Below are 22,343 nucleotides of genomic sequence, written 5' to 3' on the forward strand. Positions count from 1 at the left end.
GGGGTTAATAGCCGTATAGCCCTGCTACGAAGGGCTATAAGGCTATTAGAACATTCTGCCACTAGAGGGCAGAATGTTCTAACAAATTAAACATATAAAGTTAAAAAAATTAAAGATATAAATCCCCTCGAACTTCGAGAAGCCTTTGTAGAACATTGGAATGTTGCTCTGCGGGCCTTTACCCCGTAGAAGCAGGGAGCACTCCATTGTCTGCAATGGAGCTCCCAACATTCCAATGTTCTAATATAACTTTTCAACATGCTGCACAGCAGCCACAATGCTCTACAACATACCTTAATAGTTTAAAGACATTGACAAAGCTGATAGCTTTTGCTAAACACTTATAAGGTCCCAAAGGTGAGTCCTATTGGTTATGCCAATGCTTGTTACTGATTATGTCCCACATCATCTAAAGCAAAAATTAAAATACCTGTCATAGCTTAATGATAAGCATGCCTGTCAGCATGTATTCGCATGTATGTGCCATGCTGCAGTAGACCTTTTTATTTGTTTCATTTACTATTATGATAGCAGGAGCCAATCTTGGAGAAGTACATTAAAAAAAGTGTGAATGCGCATCTACGAGGCATGGCTGAGAATTGTAAGTGGCATTTAATCGGACCCAGCACATGGATGAATTGTTCTGAATAACAGCATAATAAGGAGAAACAAAAACACCGGTGGACTGAAGAAAATACAGAAATAAAGGGGAGGCTGAGCGGGTTAAGATGCCCCTCCCTAACCAGCAATATGCATGGGCTGTGATTGAAAGGCCTCTCCTGTTAGCTTTCGTCACAGTGCTTTCAGCTGTGTAGGTTCGAGGCTGCAAAGAAGCTAGAAGGAAAAATGTGTAGTGGTAATATGTGGCCTGGTGCGGAGTGGAATTATGTGAAGTGTAATTATATTGTATGGCATGGATTTACGTGGAGTGGCATTGTTGGCTTGGAGTGAAATGTATTGGAGTTGAATTATGTGGCATGATGTTGAATTATACTGTGTGGATTGCAATTATATGGTGCGAAATCATGTTGATTTGAGTGGAATTGTTTGTTGAATTGTGTGACATTGAGTGGAATTGTGTGTAGTGGAATTATGTGGCATGGTGTGCAGGGAAGTGTGGTAGAATTATGTGTAGTTTTAATGTGTGTCATGGAGTGTCATGTGTGATGTTGAATTTATGTGGCATGATGTGTGTTTCTATGATGTGGTTTGGATATATGTGATGTATAGTGGAATTGTGTGTTGTAGAGTGGAAGTATGTGGAGTTGAATTGTGTAGCATGTAATGGAATTATGTTGCATGGAGTCGTTTTAAGTGAAGTGGAATTATGTAGCATGTAGCCGAGTGGAAATTTATGGAGTTGAATTTGTTGGATTGTCATTATGTGATCAGCAGTATGCAGAAATCACAGACAAAAGGTATGGATTTGCGACTACTACCTATTCATATGTAGTGTGCAATAGTTTTCTAAATGCTATGGTATTTTGGCATTTCTGCCTAAAGGTTGGGTAACATTATTCAAAAGTGAGACTTATTAGCTTTACCAATATTTGTTGTTAATTTGGTCTAAAGAAGCATAATACACCTAAATTACCAGTGCCATGGAGAAATCACAAACTAACAGTAAAGCTTTGAGAGGGGGGTCAATCCACTCCTCTGTAAATGGGATAGTGATAGGGTTTCTGCATTTTTTGTTGTTGTTGCTAAAGCGATCTGATTCGGTGAATGCTGCTTTATATGAAACAAAGACCTGTAAAGTCTTCAAACACATGCACCAATAAAAGCAAAGCCATGCTCCAACCCTAGCAACATACCCGAGCATGAAAACTGGAAATGGCATGCACTCCGGTAAATCAGCTGTTGTGGGTGAGAAAGTAATTACAACTCGGAATATACCTAAAAATGCAAATCTGAATTACAACAATCAATGGCCTCTTTGGAGGTTAGATCAGAGGCTTCCCTGGTTGTGTAATACCTTGGTTCAATTGAGAATAGCTTCAGCCCCTTGTGCTGCAAAAGACACCATCACCTGACAGAGCAAACAGAAAGCATTCCCACGTGACCCGCCTACTGTGACAGGCTGAAAAGGTTTGCTAACAAACATAAGGATTTGGGTTCAACAGCTCCTTTGAATTTTAGGTTGCAGGGAAGCAAGGCTCCTCTTGCCAAATAAAAAGACGGAAGCGAAAGCCATCATTTGCTGAAGTGAAAGTTGTGTGTAAATAGTTTCTTGTGATTAGACTCCACCTCGTCTCTGGAACAAAATCATGGCGAAAGTGAGCTCTTTCCCGTGAAACAAGGGAAACCCATGCAGACACATCCGAAAGAATGTGACAAGATAAGAACCAGATAGACCATCTCCCTCAACTCACAAACAAAATCGTAAACAAGCTTCGAAGGGTTGCGGAAGAGCATGTCGTGTCTGCAACAGAAGGCAGCAGAAAGTCATTTGTAGAAAATCGTGCTCGGAGGCTGTAATTAAACCATTCCGAGTAACAACACACTTAAGAGGGCCAGTCCGCATGGGAGGTTACAACAGGAGGAAAGACGGTTCTAAGGAGGGACTTCTAAGCCTATTCACCAATCAAAAGTCACCATTTTCAAAGGACAGTAGCAGGAGCCAATTGAAAACGTGGGCATTTTTTTGAAGCCCATATCTAAATACTACCTGTCTCTTAGAGACAACGCATGCAGTGCATGTGCTGCCTAGGCGAGACCTAAAAAACGAAGGCAAGTACTTTAACATGTGTCTACCAACAAGCAAAGACAACTTCCTTGAGCCCAAGCCATCTGGCGCCAAGTCTCCCCTTTCTATGGTAATCAAGGGCTATTTAAAACATCAGTCAGTCAATCAAACCTTTACATGCACGAAGGCTGTGCATTGTGGGGGTGTACAAGCAGGGAGAACTCATAGGACCTGACCTCATGTAATTCCAGAATGCTGTGCACAGCTGGTGTTATTTGATGACCGGGGATAAATGTTCTGGCAACAGGCGAGGCCCCGCACCTAAATGTTCACAGCACGAGGCAAAGGCCCTGTGCTGCAGTTGTTGACTGAGGGCGGAGGGTTGTGCAGAGTGACTTGCTTCAAGCTAGGCCCTCTACCGAACCCAGCTGTGCATGGTTGAAGGTGGTGCACCTCCTAGGGGTATGCAGATTGCAGTGGGTTCTCCACCCAGTTCCTGCTGGGCATGGCCGAAGGTCATGCACAGTGAGGGATAATTGACAGTGAGTGTAGGGCACGGGGTCAGGCTGCCAAACCCCTCCTGTGCCCGGCCAAAGGTGTGCACTGCAGGGGTTGTCTGTTGGCAAAGGTTTGGGCGATGGGCCGCCTTGCATCAGGCCTTGCTGTGCACTTCCTAATGCATGAGATGCGGAGTTTGGCCCCTTGCAGGAGGTTGGATGTATGTTGATATATGGGGGTGGTTTAGATAAAATTATGGACTCAGTGAGACCTGCCCATATGTTTTTTATCGTGGTTCCTTAATCCTTTACTGGGGTGCAGTGGAGAAATATGTGGTTTTGGAGGAAATGGAAAAATACACATTTGAGAAAATTGGCAACAAAGTTGGGAATATCAAAAGAAAAATAGGTAGAAATGTAAACCATGACATGCTTAGCATAATCTCTTCATACGTGTTTTTGTATTTTTATTATTTCTTGTCTGCACAGCCACACATTTCTCTAGTTCATCCACCAACCCATTATATATTTGGTCTAAGCATTTTGAGGTCCCTGGGGCTTTGGCCCTATTTTAGAAACTTAAACCTAACAGAATTCTTATAGAAGTGTTAAACTGTCCATCCCACCCTGTTCTTCATCGAAGCATTGGGGTCTGTTTTGGTGTTTGAGAGGGTTGATGATTTTACAGTGAAGCCATGACGGACCATGACTATTATTTTGGTTCTGTTTGCGGCTATTTAAGTCATTAAGTTATACAGATGCTTTGGACTCATCTCTGCCTTTTTCCTATCAGGTGCAAAGTGTGAGGCGAACACGTTCGATGGCGAACGATGTTTATACGGGGCCCTCAGTGACACCATTCGGAGGCTACTTAAGGAGTATAAGCAGATCACTGCCAAGTGCATGCAGAGAGATTACTATGATGACTTCCTTCAGAGGTGAGGGGGATATTGCAAGTATTGTATGGCAAGCAGCAGCATTGTCCAGTTATGCATAACCTAAAAGGAGAGTGTATTTTGTAGCTGCCAAGACAGTGGTCTTGAGGACAAACACCTCTTATTATGTGTGAAATCTAAAGTAATAATGCAAGATAATAGATTGCACTTGGAGGTACTTTCAGGGAAAGTTGTTCCAGGTTATAAGAGAGAGTAAATAGTTATAAATGTTTTAGTATAGTTGCTAACATTCATAATTCATAAAAAGGCTGCGAGGATTGCGAATATGTGTTATTGAGGGAAGCATAGCAATTCAAATATAAGGTGTCAGCTCCTTGTACTGCTTGCTTTTGCCGGGCATCTCAGTGCAATCTAAAAATATTCCCACCACTTACAAAGAGCCATTGGCCTGTTTTCACTCTGCTGCTGTATGCCTCTGTGAGACCAAAAGGTGGAAATTGATTGTGACATTTATTTCAAATACAGAATCCTCACCACTTAGGGAATTACTCTACCTTTATGATATTTATTTAAGTGATAGACGCTGCAGTCTAGGTTATAGATGTGGACAGATTTCCACTGAAGGCTGCAAATATTTACATTTACAGGGGACAAATCTCTGCAACAACCAAAGCTAGAGCATTTTCTCAGGAAAAAATGTTCTGCTAAAATTTTTCTCCCAAAACCTTTTTGCGAGCATTTTCACCCAATATGAAGTTTTGAGAAATTTGGCAAAGTTAGTCATGTCGGCAAAATTATGCAGGTAAATTTAAATTTCCTACAACTTCTCAGACATTGGCCTGCAGTGCTTTTCTAAAAGCCTTTTATTCCTGTGTTGCTCTTTTATTATAATGAATAATACTGGTCCTTGTATAAATACAGTTGAAATGGGGCCTAGTCTCTGTACCACTTAGCGATGCTAGCCTGAAGCTATTGTTTCTAATAGCGGAGGACGTGCCCAAAAAGGAAACTATTGTTTTTGTACTACATTCTCTAAGAAGGTCAGATTTAGAATGTAGCCTATCACTGTGACCAGGCCAATGCCAATGTTAAGATAATTGACTGCATCAGAACGATGTGGAATGATAGGTCTAGATATCATTGTCTTCCATTTAAATCGCAGACATAATTTTTCAGCACTCTAGCAGGCAAATGTTTACAATAATTTATGGGCCACATCCCAAATTTGGAGTGCAGAATGGTGAGTGGCCCAGTAAAGTAGGAGGATACAATCCAAAAGCAGGAAGAATTAAGAGGTGCCTTTAGTGAGACTGTATCAGATATTGGAGCCGGCTAGTTCCTTAGATTTTTAGGGTCCAGAAAAGAGTGAGACATAGGTGTCCTATCCTATGAGGCTAAAGATGCTGTCAGAAAGATCTGTGATTAAAAATAACTCTGGCAGTAGAGTTGAACGGTACTTTTGTGTTTTTCAGGCTTTCTATAGTGATTTTTGCCCGTTATATCTTTATCTCTCCAAGAACAAGTTCATTAGGCCTCATTAAAGAGATGCTCAAGGCTGTATTGGCACTTGGTGCAGATATGGGATTCCATTGGATATGGTAGATATATTTTGGGATACCCTGTCAAATGCTGGCCCGGGCTCAGTATTTCTAAACGGTTTTTCTATTAAATAAAAAGGACAAGCTTAATTGTAAATGGTTGGCTTTCCCCTTCTTTTGTTATCTCTTGTAATTCCAAACTAGGTTGTTCCACACCTCCACCCATTCTTTGACCTGTGTTTTCTTTCTTTCGTTGTGATTTCAAAACTCACAGTTGCCCTTTATCGAGTGGGTGACCTTCAGTTGGAAATTTAGGTCTAGATGAAACACACTAAGGGGTTCGTATTTAGTGGTGACAGACTTTGGTATTCTCTCTGGATAGAGGATAAAAGAACCACATTTCAAATGATGGCATAGAATAGTTAAATACCCCCTTTAACCCATTATAAAACATGCATTCAAAGTCGAGTGGTTCGATTAACAGCTAGCTTCTCCATCAATTGTAAATACTATATCTAGTTTTTGCACGTTTTTTTTTTAAGGGACGACAACACTAGATGTCCATTGGCCCTTTGACAGTTATATGGAGTATGTATGAGCTTGGTCACTAGAACATACTCACACACGGCAAAGTTTGAGATGGGTGGTTGCGATATAGAGTTGAGACTTAATTGAGAAAATGCCACAGCAGCAACTGCCAACTGTCCATTGGCACATTGAATAAGCTTTTTTAAACTCACAGAAACTTGACTCGCACAGATAGAAAACAAATACTATTTGTTCTAACTTACAATGATCCAAAGTATTGGTGGAGTGGTGAGAATGTGACCCAGTTACAAGTTGAAATGTATTTACTAAATTAATATATGAAAATCAGTTAAAAGGATTTTTGAAAAAGAGGTCATATTCATGCACATCACACTATTGTACAGAAATGTCCAATATCTTCTTACACAATCTTTTCTTAGAAAACTCCAGGATTGAATGTGGACTTTCGTGTGGGGAGGACGTCCTACAGAAGGTGGAAGATGTTATCCCTGGAGAACATTATTGCTCGCATGTCTCTCCATGGACCTTAGATTTATTATTAGGCCACAATGTTGTAACATATGGAACTCTTCCTGAATGGTAAAACTGCTACTCACAACCTAATCCCTGTAAGGCTTAGGACTTTTCATCTGGCAACGGAGGATGTGTTCACTGGTTTTCTTGCTTTTCATTGATATGTGAAGTTAGAAGCAAAACAATACCTTTCTTTTACAAACTTGGAATAGAAGTGTAGAATACATATTTCTTGTCAGTCTGTTTCCATGTTGGAACTACTTTTATTAAGGATATTTTCAGGCAACTTCTCAGACATACCCAAGTACAGAGACTGATCCAGATTGCGATTAGAAAGATGATAATTACCCCGTCAACCCTACCTTTCAGGGGTTCTTTAAAATATTTGATTCTTTTGTCCTAATCAGTAGTAGAGTCTTTTCATTCTGCCAAAATATGTTGGGATTGCAATTGTCACTTGCGTTGGACGGGTATGCCCAGACGTGCTCTTATGCCACTGACATCAAGCTATCCTGGCTGATGAGGGGCGAAACCCCGAAACTGGTCCTAGGATGCTCGTTTCCAGTCCTGGGAGGATCTGGCCTGGCAGTACGGGCTGGACGGTTCCCATTGGGTGCAGGTTCAAGACTGATTTGCATATGGCTGTGTTTAAACTGGAATAGCACAGGGAGCAAAAAAACGATGGATTTGGGCCCAGATCTCAGGACTGGGGTGAATGTATGACATTGTTCTGCATTCTGTCCATCAATTGTTCTTTTTGGAAAATATGTTGGGAAGCACAAAATATAGGCATAGAGTACTATATGTAGCGTAAAGTGATGTCAATACCTGTGACACTTAAACTGTATCAATATTTTCTATTGTATGAATTTTTAGTTTATCGCAAAGTAAATTGAGTGAATGTTTGTTGGAAGAGTGCAAATATCCCAAGTGTAGTTTAATGGATGCAGTTGTTTGTTTGATGCCTTTTAGTGGCAATCGGAAATATATTGCTGAAGTGATATATATGCAATTGCAGAGATGAAACCTCATGTAAGCCATTGTTTGTTAATACTGAAGTTGGATGGATGGATTGAACTGCATTAATGTAAAATTAATTTCCCAATAATTCCGGGAGTCATAGGCTCACTAGTACTTTTAAGTTGTGTGGGGATTAAAGTACTTAAGGGGTGGGGAACCCGGTCATCTTCTTAGGAGCTAGAGAAGCTGAGTGAATAATTATTTAGTGATCCTGTGAATCTGGGGTTAAACAAGTACCAGTGGTGGCTCCTCCGCTAAGGTGGAGAAGGGTCGCCGCACTGCCTGCAGCACTGCAAAAAAAGGAAAAATAAAATGACAATAACGTGGCGTTATCATTTTATTTTTTCGTGCTCAGGCAGCTTTGTGGGCGGGGTGGGGCTGCCCTGCTCACATATCAGGGCAGGGGAGGAGTGGTGTGCCCACTCCAAGTGAGCATGAATGTTTGTCCAGCCCTCTTTGACCGGCCAAACACTTGTGCGCACTTTGCATATTCTCGATCCAGGCTGCATTACAGCCTGGGTGGAGAACATACCCCAGGCTCCCATTCCCTGGCTGCGGGCCAAAAAACAGTGCTCAGACCAATCACAACGCTGCATTGCAGCGTTGTGATTGGTCTAGAGAGCTTGAGTGGGTTCTTCCTAATTCTGCCTCCTGTTAAGCAGAAGGAAGGAAAAGAGGACTGAGGAGAGGCGGCGGCCGGACGGCAGCTAAGTGTTTCATTTTTGTTTTTGAAGCGCCCCACTAATGCCATCAGGAAGCAGTCGCCACTGACTTGTCCTGTGTAGATGAAGGTTTCTTCTTATTGCTTTTAGTTCAGGTCTGCAATGTTGCTCCTTTCTCTTTCAACGTAAGTAAATTTCTCTTTCGGGCTTTAGGAATGTCTGTGAGATGTATGGACAGCTGTGCCATCCTGCCCTTTCGTTCAACCTTCGGAGTGACCCTAGTGGACTCTGCATCTGTGAGCCTACTGGAAATAGTCCATGTTTTATACTGATCTAGCAGTAGGATGCAATGCTCTGATAAATGAGGTGGTCCCAAATTGTACTTGCAACCTTAGTGTGAGCTCAAAGACTATAGGGTGATTGATACTTGACTCTACTAGGCTCAAGTTAGAGGCAAAGGCTGTTTTACATGTGCCTCAAGTCCTCTACCTACCTGCCTGGTGTAAAATCTGTTCACTCCGCTGCTATGTGTGTGGTATTTAGTGTCAGGTGTGTGGTGCAAGTTGCGTATGTGTATAATGTGTGCTATTGAATCATGTCCTTGATGGGGACATGGTCTATATGCAGGAGAAAGTGAAGGTTCATCTCCATGGTTCCTTAAGGGACATGCAAAAAAGAAAAAAAGAGAGTGAGAGGAAGGCTAACTCACTGGATGTCGTACATGCAACTCCAGCAGTGGCTCCTCCCCTATGGCGTAGTAGCGACGCCCCCCGGCCAGCACACTCAAAAACATGAAAAATCAAACGATAAAGAAAGAGTTTAAAACTTGTTTTATTTTCATTGTATTTTCTTCTTGTGACTGTGTGCCGAGTGCTGGGGGCGAGGCTAGGTGGTGACAGTACTGGAGGGGGAGTGGTGTGCACTGCTATCAGTGTGCATGATGGTTTTGCCGGCCGTCTTAGGCCTGCCAAACTGTCGTGTGGACTGAAGCTCTCTCCAACCTGAGCTGCGTTGCTGGGTTGGAGACCGCAGGCACAGGCTCCCAGTCTGTCTGGGAGTGCAAATTCACGGCGCTCAAGCCAATCTTGAAGCTGCTCTCATGCATGGGAGCAGCTTCAGCATTGGCCGCAGGGCAGGGTGGGACCCTGTGCCTGCGGGAAGAGGAGCAGAAGAGCAAGACGCTGGAGTGCGGCAGGTAAGGTCTTTTCTATTGTTTTATTTTCCTCTGTTGCCCCCCCCCCCAATCCATCCCCTCTCCTGCGCCCCCCCCATCCGACTCCTTTCCCTGACACGAGCCCCTCCTGTGCAACTCCCATTTATCTGGTTGAAACCTGCGCGAAATAGTTGCATTATCTGAAGGTCAAAGGCCTGCTTGATCAATTGAAGAGGTGTGAACAGACAGCATTGGCCGGAGGCTCAAGGATTTGGTGCGAACCTGCCTCACACGTTGTGGAACTAACAGTGAATGCTAAAATATTACTAGGACCTGTAGTTCCCCTTTCCGAACACTGACTTTGAAGTCCATTTGAAACTCCGCCTATGGGCTGTGCCAGTGTGTGCCAGTGCGCCTCTCACCAATGCCATGACTTCTATTGACACCATTAGCTAGACACTGGAACTTTTACCTTATTAAATCAGATATTACCCACAATAGGGGTTGGAAGTTCCAGTTCACATTGGTATGGTATAGTTTGGGGCTTTAGTGCCTTAATGCACTTTTTTAGCAAACCAGAGAGAACCCCTTCATCCTTGCACCCAGTATCTGCTTAGAGTCCAGAGTAAAAGCTGTAATATTATTTTTGATACATGTGTAGTATTCTGTCTGGCACCTCAGTTAAGAGAGAAACATTGTAATAAAGAACCTAGACCCAAAGGTTTCTGAAGACAAATACACACTTCCAAGCTTCTCCTTTAGGCACCTCAACTTTATTTAATTTGCAGGACCATGTAATTGCCTTAAAAGTGTTTGGGGATGCATCATTCGGTTTGTTTTATTGATCTTTGTTTTTCCTTTCGGTTTGTTTTATTGATCTTTGTTTTTCCTTTATTTAAATGAAGACATTTTTGTAATAAATAAGTAGACCTGACTAGGCATTGACTTTATCATGTGTTTTTTCACTTTCTTCCTGTTTGACATCTAAGCCTACTGTCAACCCTTCAAAAAGACTCCGCTTTCGGGGTGTAGCTAATACGAGCAGTCAAGTGTATAATTTAGTAATTTTGGTATCACACAGAAGTACAGTAACACGAGGGACACAAGTGGTAAATGACTGCCCCCCACCCATATGCCTTTGTGTAACCACCGACTGCTCCAGATCTCAAAGAAATGTCGTCATAGATCTCGGGCAGCTTTGTTTTCTCAGAACTGTCACTGATTCCCCGGACAGATTGTATAAGATTGTCTTAGAGTTGCACATACTTTCAGCCATGTTACATAACTGTGGACTTGGCTATCAAAAGTGTAGCAAACAACCATTTTTCTATTGATGTATGACTTTGCTTTGAGGCATATGTTGATACTGCTAAAGTCCTCCAACCTGCCTTCTGAGAAGGTGAAGAAAATGGTAGAAAATCTCTTTGATAGTATAGTCTTCATTGTGGTCTAAGCAGACCGGTTATACTTGTGTAAGATGGAGTCACTTCCAGTCAAGGCTTTTATATATTTAAACCAGCCTCTCTAATGCCTTGGCTATCCTCAGGCTGCTCCTCGGAACAATGTAGATCTAGAGTTTTGCGTGGTTTTTAGCTGTTTTTCAAATTGTCCCATTGGACATCATTAGAAAGCATTGGCCTTCTAGTGGCAAAAGATCCAGTGCTTCCCATTTGGTGGGACGTGTGGTGATTCTCACATAGACCAAGGACGGAAAAGTGATGAGCGTGGCCTAGCAGGAAGTACTGTTGGGTCTAGAAAGCCTAAGGCCTTTGTGCAGCTTTTCCAAAACTCTAGAACCCAAGCCACACTCTGGTGGATTTCCAGAAAGAATTTTCTGAGAGCACTTTTTGTTGCAAAGTCTTATTCCACCTCAGAGTGGTACCTGCTCTTCTCAGCTGATGTCATGTCCTGGACATAAAGGATCAGTAATTGGAAGTACCCTAAGCTGTGATGTTGGGAGCTGACTGTAATCCACATAAGCAGTCACTGTCTAGGGCCACAATGCTAATACCAGCAGTTTCCTTCATACCCTCCCCTTCGACATTACATACATCAATGACATCACGGATTACAGGTTAGTCAAACTGTATCCTGGTACAAAAGAAGTTTGATGCATGAGCCCAAATATGGATTGAAAGAACACTTGGTAAATTAATCCACTAGCAATCTTTCCTAAAGCAATGCAAGTGATTTGTCTTCAAACATCCAATCAGCATACTCCAAATGTTTTCAAGGCTTAATAAGAGGTCTATTTGAGCATTATTAGCCACTTGAAACATTGTCTTTTTGAGGTGTATCATCATAGAGGAGGCTTCTTTCATCTGGTCGAAGGTCAACATCTGCTGTTTAACTAAGTGTTTGGCATACTTAGGTCAGAAATTCGTATAAATCCTTGCTTGGATAAATGGCCAGCCACAGACCAGAAAGAAATTGTATAGAGGGAGGGTTCCCATTTCATTTAACAGCAGTGGATTTGTGAATCCGTGGTAAATGTAAAACTGGGTTGGGGAGGGGCGCTTCTGTTTATAGCCAGGCAATGGTTTTCCCATTGCCTTCAAAGTAAGGAAATTTTGTCTCGGCATAAAGAAAATTACTAAATTGGGAGAAGCAATGCCTGGCACAGTCCTGGCCTGAACGCTGGATATATTTGCAGCCACAAGATACCTCGCCCTTTACAAATGGACTTGGACCTCCTCCCCTAGAACTTCCACTGTGTAGTAGATGTATAAGGTACAGAATTTAATGATTCACATACATTAGTTGAACTAGTATTGTGTCTCTACAGAGTGCAGTGAGCTACGCTTCTAGCAGAGAGTCAGCAACTATGTTTCACAAATATTTGTGGCATGCATTGAAGTGATGACCGCCACGACTTGCTTAACATCATTTGGCGGATATGTTGTTGTTGTGACGAATAGTGTGTGAATAGTTAGTTGGGTGGCAGCATTGCTCACATAGCATCTTTGTGTGTTGTGTTCAGCTATATGCAGCACAAGGTGTACTGTGGAGTTTCGTGATGATAGCTGCCACTTAGGATGTCATAAATAGCCAGGCTCAGAAACTCTTTCACCTTATTAACAGACAGTTGCCATTGGCCAACCCCCACCTGGCGAATTTGAGTAGAAATTTTATATCACCAATTGGTTGTTTGCACCCACCTTGTTGTCTCTTTTCTCGCGCTAAGGCAGCAGGTCTTGTGTGTGCCCAGAATCTTGGCTTGGATTTATGTCAGTGAGTATATCCTCATGTAGTGCAGTTCTGTGGTGGCCTAAATGGTCTTATGCACCACTGCAGCTGGGTATCCTAGTAGCAGTTCACATGCATATGTCTGCATGCTTGTCTGAACATGCATTCCAACATTTCCACTCATATTTTGTTGTCCATACAACATGTGCACCACCAAGTGCTCATGTGCTTTTGATGTCATTTTCCCCGCTGCCACATATTGTTGGAGTCTTCAGCCTGGCACTATGCAGCATTCGCTGATCGCCCGAAGATGTTACTCTATGAATTTCATCAGAGAAGTTAGCATACTCTGGCATTGTATGCCAGTTGTGAATTAACAGAGTGTCACTGTTGGTGATTGTCAAAATATGTTTGGTAGGTAATGCAACATGTGTGCAGTCTATTGCAGCAAGCACATGTGCAACATGTTCCAAATGTAGAGAGCTGCTGTGCCACAGGTTGCCTATTCTCCATGGTGGCTAGTGGAGGAATTGCATGGGAGTGAACACCTGGTATGTGAGCTCATCCTCCTATTCACTCATGTCCAGGATCACCTGTGTGCGAAGGGATACCTCCACATTTCACCTTCACTGGTCTTTGGCAAAAGTCATCATCTTTCGCTCTTTTTCCACCTGATCAAGAGAACCCATACCAAAGAATACTTGTTTCTGACATTGTGATAAAATCCCCACAATGTTGTATGTTGTTAACATTAATTGAAGGTAGTGAAAATGGCAAAATGTACAGCAAACTAGGGAAAGCAAACTAGGGAAAGCCCATCAAGAATGACAGAGCACAGTTTGGTGTCGAAAAAATGAAAGGTATTAGAGCATGGAATACTATTATATACTATACTAGTTTCAAAATTTAAGTTTGCTACTAAATAATCGATTCATTGAATACCCACGAAATAAGTAAGAGGTTTAGGAGTAAAGTGTTGTCCCTGAATGATTTGAAGGGACAATTGTACTTATGAGGATAGTAATCTATACTATTTATTTTTATCTGCTCTTTTAATAGAACTTCTTGTCTCCTTTTCAGGTTGCTTGAACAGGGTTACCAGAGTGACATTGGCTTCATCGTACATGACGAAACGTTCTGTGCCCATCGTTGCATCCTGAGTGCACGCAGTGCTTACTTTGCTGAAATGTTTGACACCAAATGGAAAGGAAAAAACCTTGTGGCACTAAAGCACCCTCTGGTAAGCTGTGTGAGACTGGGCCTTTAGCAGGTTAGCGACTCGTGTGTTGGCAATGGTAAGAGTGGAGAGCCTTTCTGAAGCAGTGTTAGCTCATGTAGCTCTAATCCTAAAAGTAGAACACCTGCAACAACCAGTTGGAAATGCCAAATTAGAAACTTAAAGATATCAAACAGATTTTAAAAAAAGAAATGAGAAATAATGAGTTTTTTCTTTAACATTAAGTGAGTTTAAATCACTTTGTATACCATATTTGTCGTACCTAGTAACACCACTTGTCTCCTTTCCATTGTTAGTGTTTGGTTCCAGCCTTCAGCTTATCTAGTGTCTGTGCGAAGGCGTAGACCTGTTCCTTTACATGAGTGTAGTCTTGGTCCCATCCTGGTCCTGGAGGGACACATCAAACTTTAGCTTATTTCTTTGGCACGTAGAGCGGTGGTTCAGCATACTTTGTTTAGTGAATGAGTAGTTGTGTCCAGTCTTTTTTTTATCTGTGTCCCTTGAGTTAGGCCTGCTGGTTCACTCTTGTAAAGTCCTGCATCTGTGCCCAAACCCAGATCCTACTGCTAGCATTGCAAGTGTATGTTGTGTGTGTTTGTGTATCTTTGTAGCCTAAGTGGTACATGCCTTGTGTATATGAGTGAAACAAAGTAATGGAGGCCTGTGGTTTCCATTGTTGAAGCTCTTGGCCTGTGCCTGTGCACAATACAGAGGTAAGATTGTTTTCCCAGACATTGGAAGTGCATTGCTGACTTTCCTATAGCTGGTAGGAGGTGACCTAGACACTGAAGTGAGGAAAGAGGAGACCGGGCTTATTTAGACATTTGACGAGGTCCTTTTACTGGGAGGAGCTGTGCTGAGAGGTACTCTTCCTGAAGACTGCCTTTTGGTAGAAGGTGGGGATGAAAGGTGGGACTGCAGACTCTGTTGTTTTGAGTGACAGTCCTTTAGGTGAGGTCAGCCTGTTGTTTCTTTCCTTATCGCTGTTCAGTGTGGCTGTTGATACCCAGGTGCAACATTTTGTGCTTCTGTTTTGGGTTCTCCAGATGGAGACTACCATACTCTGAGGAGCATCCCTCTCCATAAAGGTTGTGTCTGGAAAACAGCTTGGAAGATACATTTGAAAGAAGAACCACCCCAAACTGGTTCTGAAAGTGCTGACTGAGAAGCCACATCCCCGATTTGCTCTCTGTACACCTATTGTTCCACTTCCATGTTCTGTTTGACCAAGGAAAGCAGTGCTCCACAGAGTACGCAGTTCGGTGTTTAGATAGGCAGATATGAAAATCTAAAGACACCTTATGTCAGAATATATTTTTATCTCTTATTTAAAGTGCACACGTGTGGGACAATTCACTGTTTGTGACTATGAACGATGAGCAGTGTTTGACTGTTCATGTTTTGTGACTGTTAAATATTTATTACTAGTAATGAAGATTCCTGTGATTGAAAACTAGGACAGACTAGTTACACTTTTCTAGTTTTAATTCAAGAATTTTAATCTATGAAAGATCGAGTGCTGGAAAGCAAATATCACTTCCTAATTGTAAGTGTGATCCTTGCTCTTTTTATGAAAGTTTTTATTACTTGCACATTTGAAAAGTCTTTTGTCCTTTAGAGGGAAGGAGCTTGGTGCACTTCCACCTCATTGGCTGCAGTGCAGGCCTAACACAGAGAGGAATGGGCCACATAGTACTACAGTTAATGGTGATGGGGAGAACACATCTGTGCTATTTGCTCTACCTTTGTGATAGAATGGTGTAGACATTTTGGTTGGTTGGATGCTCTTTCCGATTTAGCAGGTTCTCCAAAAGTAGGAGATTGTTCTGATCCCATCATACTCTAAATCAGGCCCTATGAGGTTTTTTTTTTAGGTTTTCAGCCTAAAGGCATGCAGTAGATGAAGCATTTGAATCTGAAATATACCAATGCTGGAAAAGGGTAGTGACCGGCATGTGACCTTTCTGCATACAAATTAGGTTTGCCTATTAAATTAGTATATAATATAAATGATTGAAATAAAAAACATGAATGTTTTACCACAGCTCACAAATTTGGGAAGTGCTAATTAACAATAACATCCATATTGTATCTTTACGTAAATATAAATATTAATTTGAATAAGAAGCTACCTACAACTTTCCATAGTGTATGTTACTTTATTCCTCGTGTACACCCAGCATGCAGTATACTCCACTCTGTCCCTGAGGTGGTCGTCACCTTCTTAAACCCTCTCTGCCCAACGTTAGAACACAAAACATCTTTATGCTATACAAAATCTAAATTTTCTTTGCCTGTGCTTCTAGGTTCTGTGTCATCAGTGGACAGTAGATGTAGTTAAGTTGCGATCACCTAAGAATTGTGTAAATCCCACTTGCATTGTGTGGGGTGGGTGAATGGGAGTCCAATATAACCACAGATTTATAGCAGGAAATGGAAATTTATAAAGACCATAGAAGTAAAAGGGCAAGGAGAAAAAAGAACAGGAATAACAGTGGAAGGGAAGAGGAGGAGGGGGAGATTGAACCCTTTCTGGGGAGCACATCCCTCTGATCTCATCCTTGATAAAACAGTCTCTGTCTTCGCTTTCCCGTGTGAGTAGATTGCCACGAGGCAATATTATATGAAGGCAAGCCCACGACTGCCGTGACTGTAGCTGCTCCAATGGTAGGACACCATCAACCTGAGTGTTGAACCGTGTCGTCTTGAGGCTCCTCCATGTGCACTTGGCTTTAGCAGAACTGCTGTAAATATTATTGAGCATTTGCAGCACTCATCTCTGCGGAGTACTTTTTCACAGGAGCCTGTATTAAATGTGAAGAAGATAGCTGCACTACCACCCCGCTGAGAGTCTGGAGAAACCTTGGGTTCTGAGGAACCCTGACTGGGTAACACTGATATAGGAGGTACCAGCTTAATTCAGCTATTTCATCCACCCATGTGTTTCCATGGTGTCAGCTAGGGTCAAACATGTTACAGTGTTCTTTGTTTACTGGGTTTAATTGTTAAATGGGTAACCTTTCAGTTTCTGATACATTTTATCACAGTAGGGAACATCTGTTTTTCACAGTTACCTTCATATTTCTCTGCTAGATTCTGCTCGTCTTTACATTGAGAAGCCACTACTCTGATTCTTATTGATTCTGTTTCCCTTGAAACATGGTGAGGCTGAAACTCTCATCATATGAGTGCCCATAGTTGCATGTAAATGCACATCACTTAGTTTCTTAGCTGCAGACGCACAAACTGACTATTTTTTGCAATGTTGTTGAGCAGCTCTGCTTTGACCTAGGCAGATAAGCGATAAAAGAGAGGAGAGAAGGTGTTTCGTTAGGGCTGATTTTTCAAAAGGGATTAACATATAATAAATTAGGGAGTGACTGAGGGGTGAAGATTCCAGCTGAGGGCACTCTCCCACCTCTGCCATGTATATGATATGTTTTGGTGTCTGAGGTTGAGCTTTGAAATTCTCTTGCAATCTTCTTGCCTTGAAGACTATTAGCCTGCCCAGTGTAGTACAAGAACTGGACCCAGACTCCCAACTAGTAGGAAGCAGGTTGTATGGGGTGTGGGCCACCAGAGCCAAGACTTTTGAGTACTCTCAAAATACAGAACACGGCTGGAAGTCTGAACACATTGGTATGACAGCAGACCACACGTTACATGGTGCAGAAATAGAAAGCAGAAAAGAGACTGCTTGAACATTGGGAAAGGGCTCTAACCACCCATGCCAAGAACTGCATGTTTGAAAGAGGCCAGGAGTCAACTGGTCTCCTGATGGCCTCAGGGACACAAAAACAGTGCCCGAAACACCTCTTGTGAAGTTGACCAGTTGTACCTGGTTTGGCATTGGTCTTTGTGAAGATTCTTTATGAGAACTTGGAAGTCTGTGTCAAAGCAAACTCTCAAACAGAGTGCACAAGTGTCAGGAATGAAACTCTCCCGTAAAATGTGGGGATTTTGTTGTTCACACTAAAGACTGAATTTGCAACTGGGAAGGTGGGAGCACCGTCCACTGGCTTAGGCAGATTCTGAAGGATTGGAAGAGACTTCTTGGTATGAAGACACAAGTCAGAGACAACCTCACAAACTTTGAGGTTTTGAAGCCCTGAACTGGGCCTGCCTGCACAAGGAGACTGACTCTCATCCAGCCTCTTCGACTTGACAGGAACAAACCGCTCGGAGTTATGTTATGTATTGAGAGTGGGAAGAATCCTGCAGTGGACCCTAGTGAGTAATGTGTAGGAATATTCACTGACTGGCCAGGCAGATCAGAGTAAAGGCGAAGAGTGGAGCTGGCACTGAATATTTGAAACTCTATATTTAAAATGACTGATCCAGAGTTTGTCATTTTGCTGTTATTTTAATCTTAAAATATGTTTTTATTTTACCAAATTGGTTTGGGAGCTTTACTAAGTGAATTCTTGATTAACCTTTTGTATGGATACTTCTGATCCTTGATGCATATTCTCTGATGTAGCCTTTCATCGCACACTTCAAAGTGGTGGACAGGGCTGTCTTGGAGAAACAGTATTTGTTTGGCTTCGAGATAGATTTGCACAGTAGGAAATAATTTGACCCTCCGCGAAATCCGGCATCTTACAACTACCCAGTTACATATTACTTGTTATGCATTCATAAATACAATGGGATTTCCATTCATAGTCCCAATAAAGGGTAAGGACTCTCTTATTTGTAATTGCTAGTTCTGTGGGCTTCGCCACAGGTTATGTATTGCTGCAGTCTGCTACTTTGCCTTGTCGTCGCTTAACATCAGAGGTTTGATTTATCTTCACACCCACTAGTGTACAGATGATGCACCACACTGACATATCCACTGCCTCTGTATTAGGCTCAACATGCTGATTTTCTCTTCTCTTTTTACTTCTACCTTCCTGCTGTCGTTCTCTCCAACTTTTATATTTCAGTGACTCTTGGAGGTAACCTGTGCTTTTCTTGATATTTCTAGAATCCGAATTGCTCAATAAAGTTGTGTCTACAGCCAGACCTTTAGTTTAATGATTGTAAGGTGAGGTAATGCCACTGGCTTCTAGGCGCTTACTGCAGAGGCATCCCTCTCACATTCACAAGACATCATGCGTGCATGACTTTGTTGTCATTTTGGACGACCTAAGCCTTTTCTCATTTTTCAGAAACTAATCATTTCACATGTTAAATAGGCACAACTTGCGTTGGAATTTCTTCATTTTGTATTTATGCTATTGTTTTGCTACTTTAAATAATGTACATCAAATTAGACAAAAATACCGCCTAAGATAAAAAAAATAAAGCCATACCTTGAATATATAGATGTATAACAACAGTTTTGCTGAAATATAGGCTGTTGGCTAAAGGGCTCACAGAATCTTACACAAGAAGGCTATTTCTGGTTATTTTAACGCTGCAAGTATGCCCTTGTATTGTAGAAACTGATTAACAGATTCTAAATTAGTGTTTTATGGTTTATTGCAGATTAACCCTGCTGCCTTTGGCTCAATTTTGCAGTATTTGTACACAGGTAAGAAAGAACTCTTTAAAATACTTTTAATACGAATGTGGACGCAGTGGTTAATTTGTAAAAAAAAAAAAAGTGCTGGTGCTCTCGCCAGAAGGCAGCGTGCACCAGCCCATTTCTCCTGTTAGCGCCGCCTAAAGCAGAACCAACAGCTAACCATGAAATTGGGGAGAGGATGTGGCGTAGTGGCCAGAGCTGTCAACTTTGGAGCTGGGGAACCAAGTTCGAGTCTCGGCATCAGCTCAACATCCTGTAATTCTTGGCAAATCAGGTAATATCCCCGTAAATAATGTGTTCTTAACTGGTGCTCTTGAAAAGTGCCGGCGTTAATGATTAAGTGCCGGGGCTGAGCTCCGGAAACCACTGGCTCAAATTAGGCACTGAGTAGACTGGACATCCTTAACGTTTATGATAAAGTAACCCATCTTTTAAACTCTAATTCAGGCCCTACATTCTTACCAGAGTGGCTTTTTGGTTTTATTTTATAGCACCATTGATGTTCTGAAAGCCCATGCTAGCTGTGCAATACACCTTGAACTTTATGTAACAGTGGAATTACCCAAATAGGAACTTGGCAGTTTTTTAGAGAGACAACATCAGAAGAAGTAACTCTAATAACACATATTCCCATTGAAATTACTTTTCTTCATGTGGGCATAGAAAAATACATGAACAGCCGTGGTGAGGCCAGACGTTGGGTGAAGGATTAAGGACTCCAGTACTTTTGGGAGAAAAAAATTAATCTTCGAACCCACCAGCCCCACTTATTGTTTATTATTTAGGCCTTGGATGCATTTTTAAAAGTGTTTAGAGGAGGCTTAATTTTAATGTATTGATTAAAGTCATTGTAATCGTGTAAAGTAAAGCCACTTATTTTGTAGGGGATAATGAGGTCTTAGGTACATGTGAGTTGCGACAGATGTGATCCTAGTTGGGTGACATTAAGGTGCAGAATGGTAAACAGCCCTCACAATGAAGCCGTCACCCCGCATGCAATTACAACGCGGGCGTTACAACGACCGTGTTGTAACAACGCATACCATTACTCCCCAACTCGAAACAATGACTAGCGGAGGGGGGAGTAGGTGTTGGATTTAAAATCCAACATCTTCCCTACTGTCCGCACAGACTGGAGTTCGAATAGTAAATTAAACTATTCCAACATCCAGTGTCCCCCCTCTGTAAGTCGTTGTTCCGACTTGCGGGGTAATGGTATGCGTTGTTACAACGCGGTCACGTTATAATTGCATGTGGAGTGAAGGCATGAGTGAAAAGGAGGCATATTCGTGCAGAATACCAGTTCTTCATCTGTGAATCAGAAGCTAAATACATTGTTTGGTAGAGATGATTACTAGGCCTGGCCAATGTTCTAAGTAGTTACCTGTGAATACTCATGGGTTTGCATTTAGGATCTTGGGCAATGTTTGAATATTCATCGGTTAGTTGGGGTTCTATACTTTCCAAAATGTGTTGCAGAAATTAGTAGATTTGTGTTTGTCTGAACTTGTTGACTCATAGTGATTCAGTAGCAGTGTACTAGATCTAGGTGGTGCTTGAAATGTGTAAAGAAAACAAAAAGCAACCATTGTGAACATCACATCCAAGAATCAAGAGTTGTTAAACCAAACAAAAGTAAAGAGGAAGCAGTGTTAATGCATGATCAACAGAGGACTTGAATGGATGGGGCCTGCCTGCCTCTAACCAGTGAGCCACACTTCTCCACTATGACTTAGTAGTTTTGCTTTCTGATGAACTATTGTGTTGAACGTACAATGCAAGTGTGATGCAAATGGTAATATGGCAAACGATTTCATCTTACTTCCTCAGGTCGTTTAGATATTGATGTTGAGTATGTAGAAGACTGTAAGCGGCTGGCCAAGCAATGCAGGCTACAAGATCTCATTGATGACTTGGAAGACAAGTGTCAAAAAGTCTATGAATTTGGTAAGGTTTTCATATTTGTTATGCTGTGATTCCCATTGTAATTCAAGAACCATTGGCCTGATTTAGAGTTGAGTGCTGGTTGGGAATCCTCTGACGTGCAGTGGAGGAAGTGTTCCTGACAGATCTTTCAATGACTTAAGCATTTTATCCACAAATGTGAGCATTTTTTATAACCACACCACTCTACATCAGGCCTCGAGTCCAGCTTCATTTGTGTTAAACTAGATTTGAAAATAAACCTCTTGATGTTTGAATATTAGCACTTTTAGTGCTTCAAAATAATTTTTTTGTCTATGACTAATGTTAAGCAAGCTGGCAGAGGTGTCTCTTTGTAAGTCATGATATTATTGAATCTCTGTTTTAAGTAGAAGATATAAGCTAGGTATTTGTTTTTATAGCATTAAATATTTTGCATTCGAAAGATTGAGTGCAGTTTTGCCAAAGATGGAGCACCCAGTACTTTAACAAAGTGGACTTCTTTTCCTTACCATCTATGATGGCTTATGTGCACAATTGTGTCTTGTAATCTTTTCAGCATGAGAATTCCAAGCCAAGTGTATAAAGGACAGGACACTGCACATGGTTCAACTCTACATATTTATTTTACAAGATCATGGATTCAAATGAAGGTATTTAATACCTTCATCTTTAATGGCCCTCCTTTGAGGGGCTTGTTTCATGGTCTTTGGTGAAAAAGAAACAGTTAGACACGACAGCTGTACATATAAATAGACGTTAAGAAACCTTGGAAGCAGATCTACCTGCAGGTGGTTCATGAAGCGTTTGATAACGGAACTTTCCAAACTCGCTTTCAGCTGAACTTTTTGCCAATCGGTAATCTCAATCCAAGAACTTCACATAAGATTGCACATTTTCCAATTGAACTCTAACCGTCCCCATCCATGCTTGAAGTAGACACTTGTTTTAAACTTCCGGGTACTTGAAAT

General features: G+C 41.7%; 1 protein-coding gene across 1 annotated transcript in view; it reads left to right on the forward strand.

Annotated features, from left to right (window-relative positions):
* The window catches only part of ABTB1 (ankyrin repeat and BTB domain containing 1), a 178,696-nt gene that overhangs the window by 32,465 nt on the left and 123,888 nt on the right, over positions 1–22,343 (forward strand). The window contains exons 4-7 of the mRNA XM_078661736.1: positions 3,977–4,121; positions 13,781–13,940; positions 19,410–19,455; positions 21,280–21,396. Coding sequence (XP_078517862.1) covers positions 3,977–4,121; positions 13,781–13,940; positions 19,410–19,455; positions 21,280–21,396 — 468 coding nt within the window. The remainder of the gene's footprint in view (positions 1–3,976; positions 4,122–13,780; positions 13,941–19,409; positions 19,456–21,279; positions 21,397–22,343) is intronic.

The sequence above is a fragment of the Lissotriton helveticus genome, chromosome 9 (genome assembly GCF_964261635.1).
Source record: "Lissotriton helveticus chromosome 9, aLisHel1.1, whole genome shotgun sequence".
Classification (NCBI taxonomy): Eukaryota; Metazoa; Chordata; class Amphibia; order Caudata; family Salamandridae; genus Lissotriton; species Lissotriton helveticus.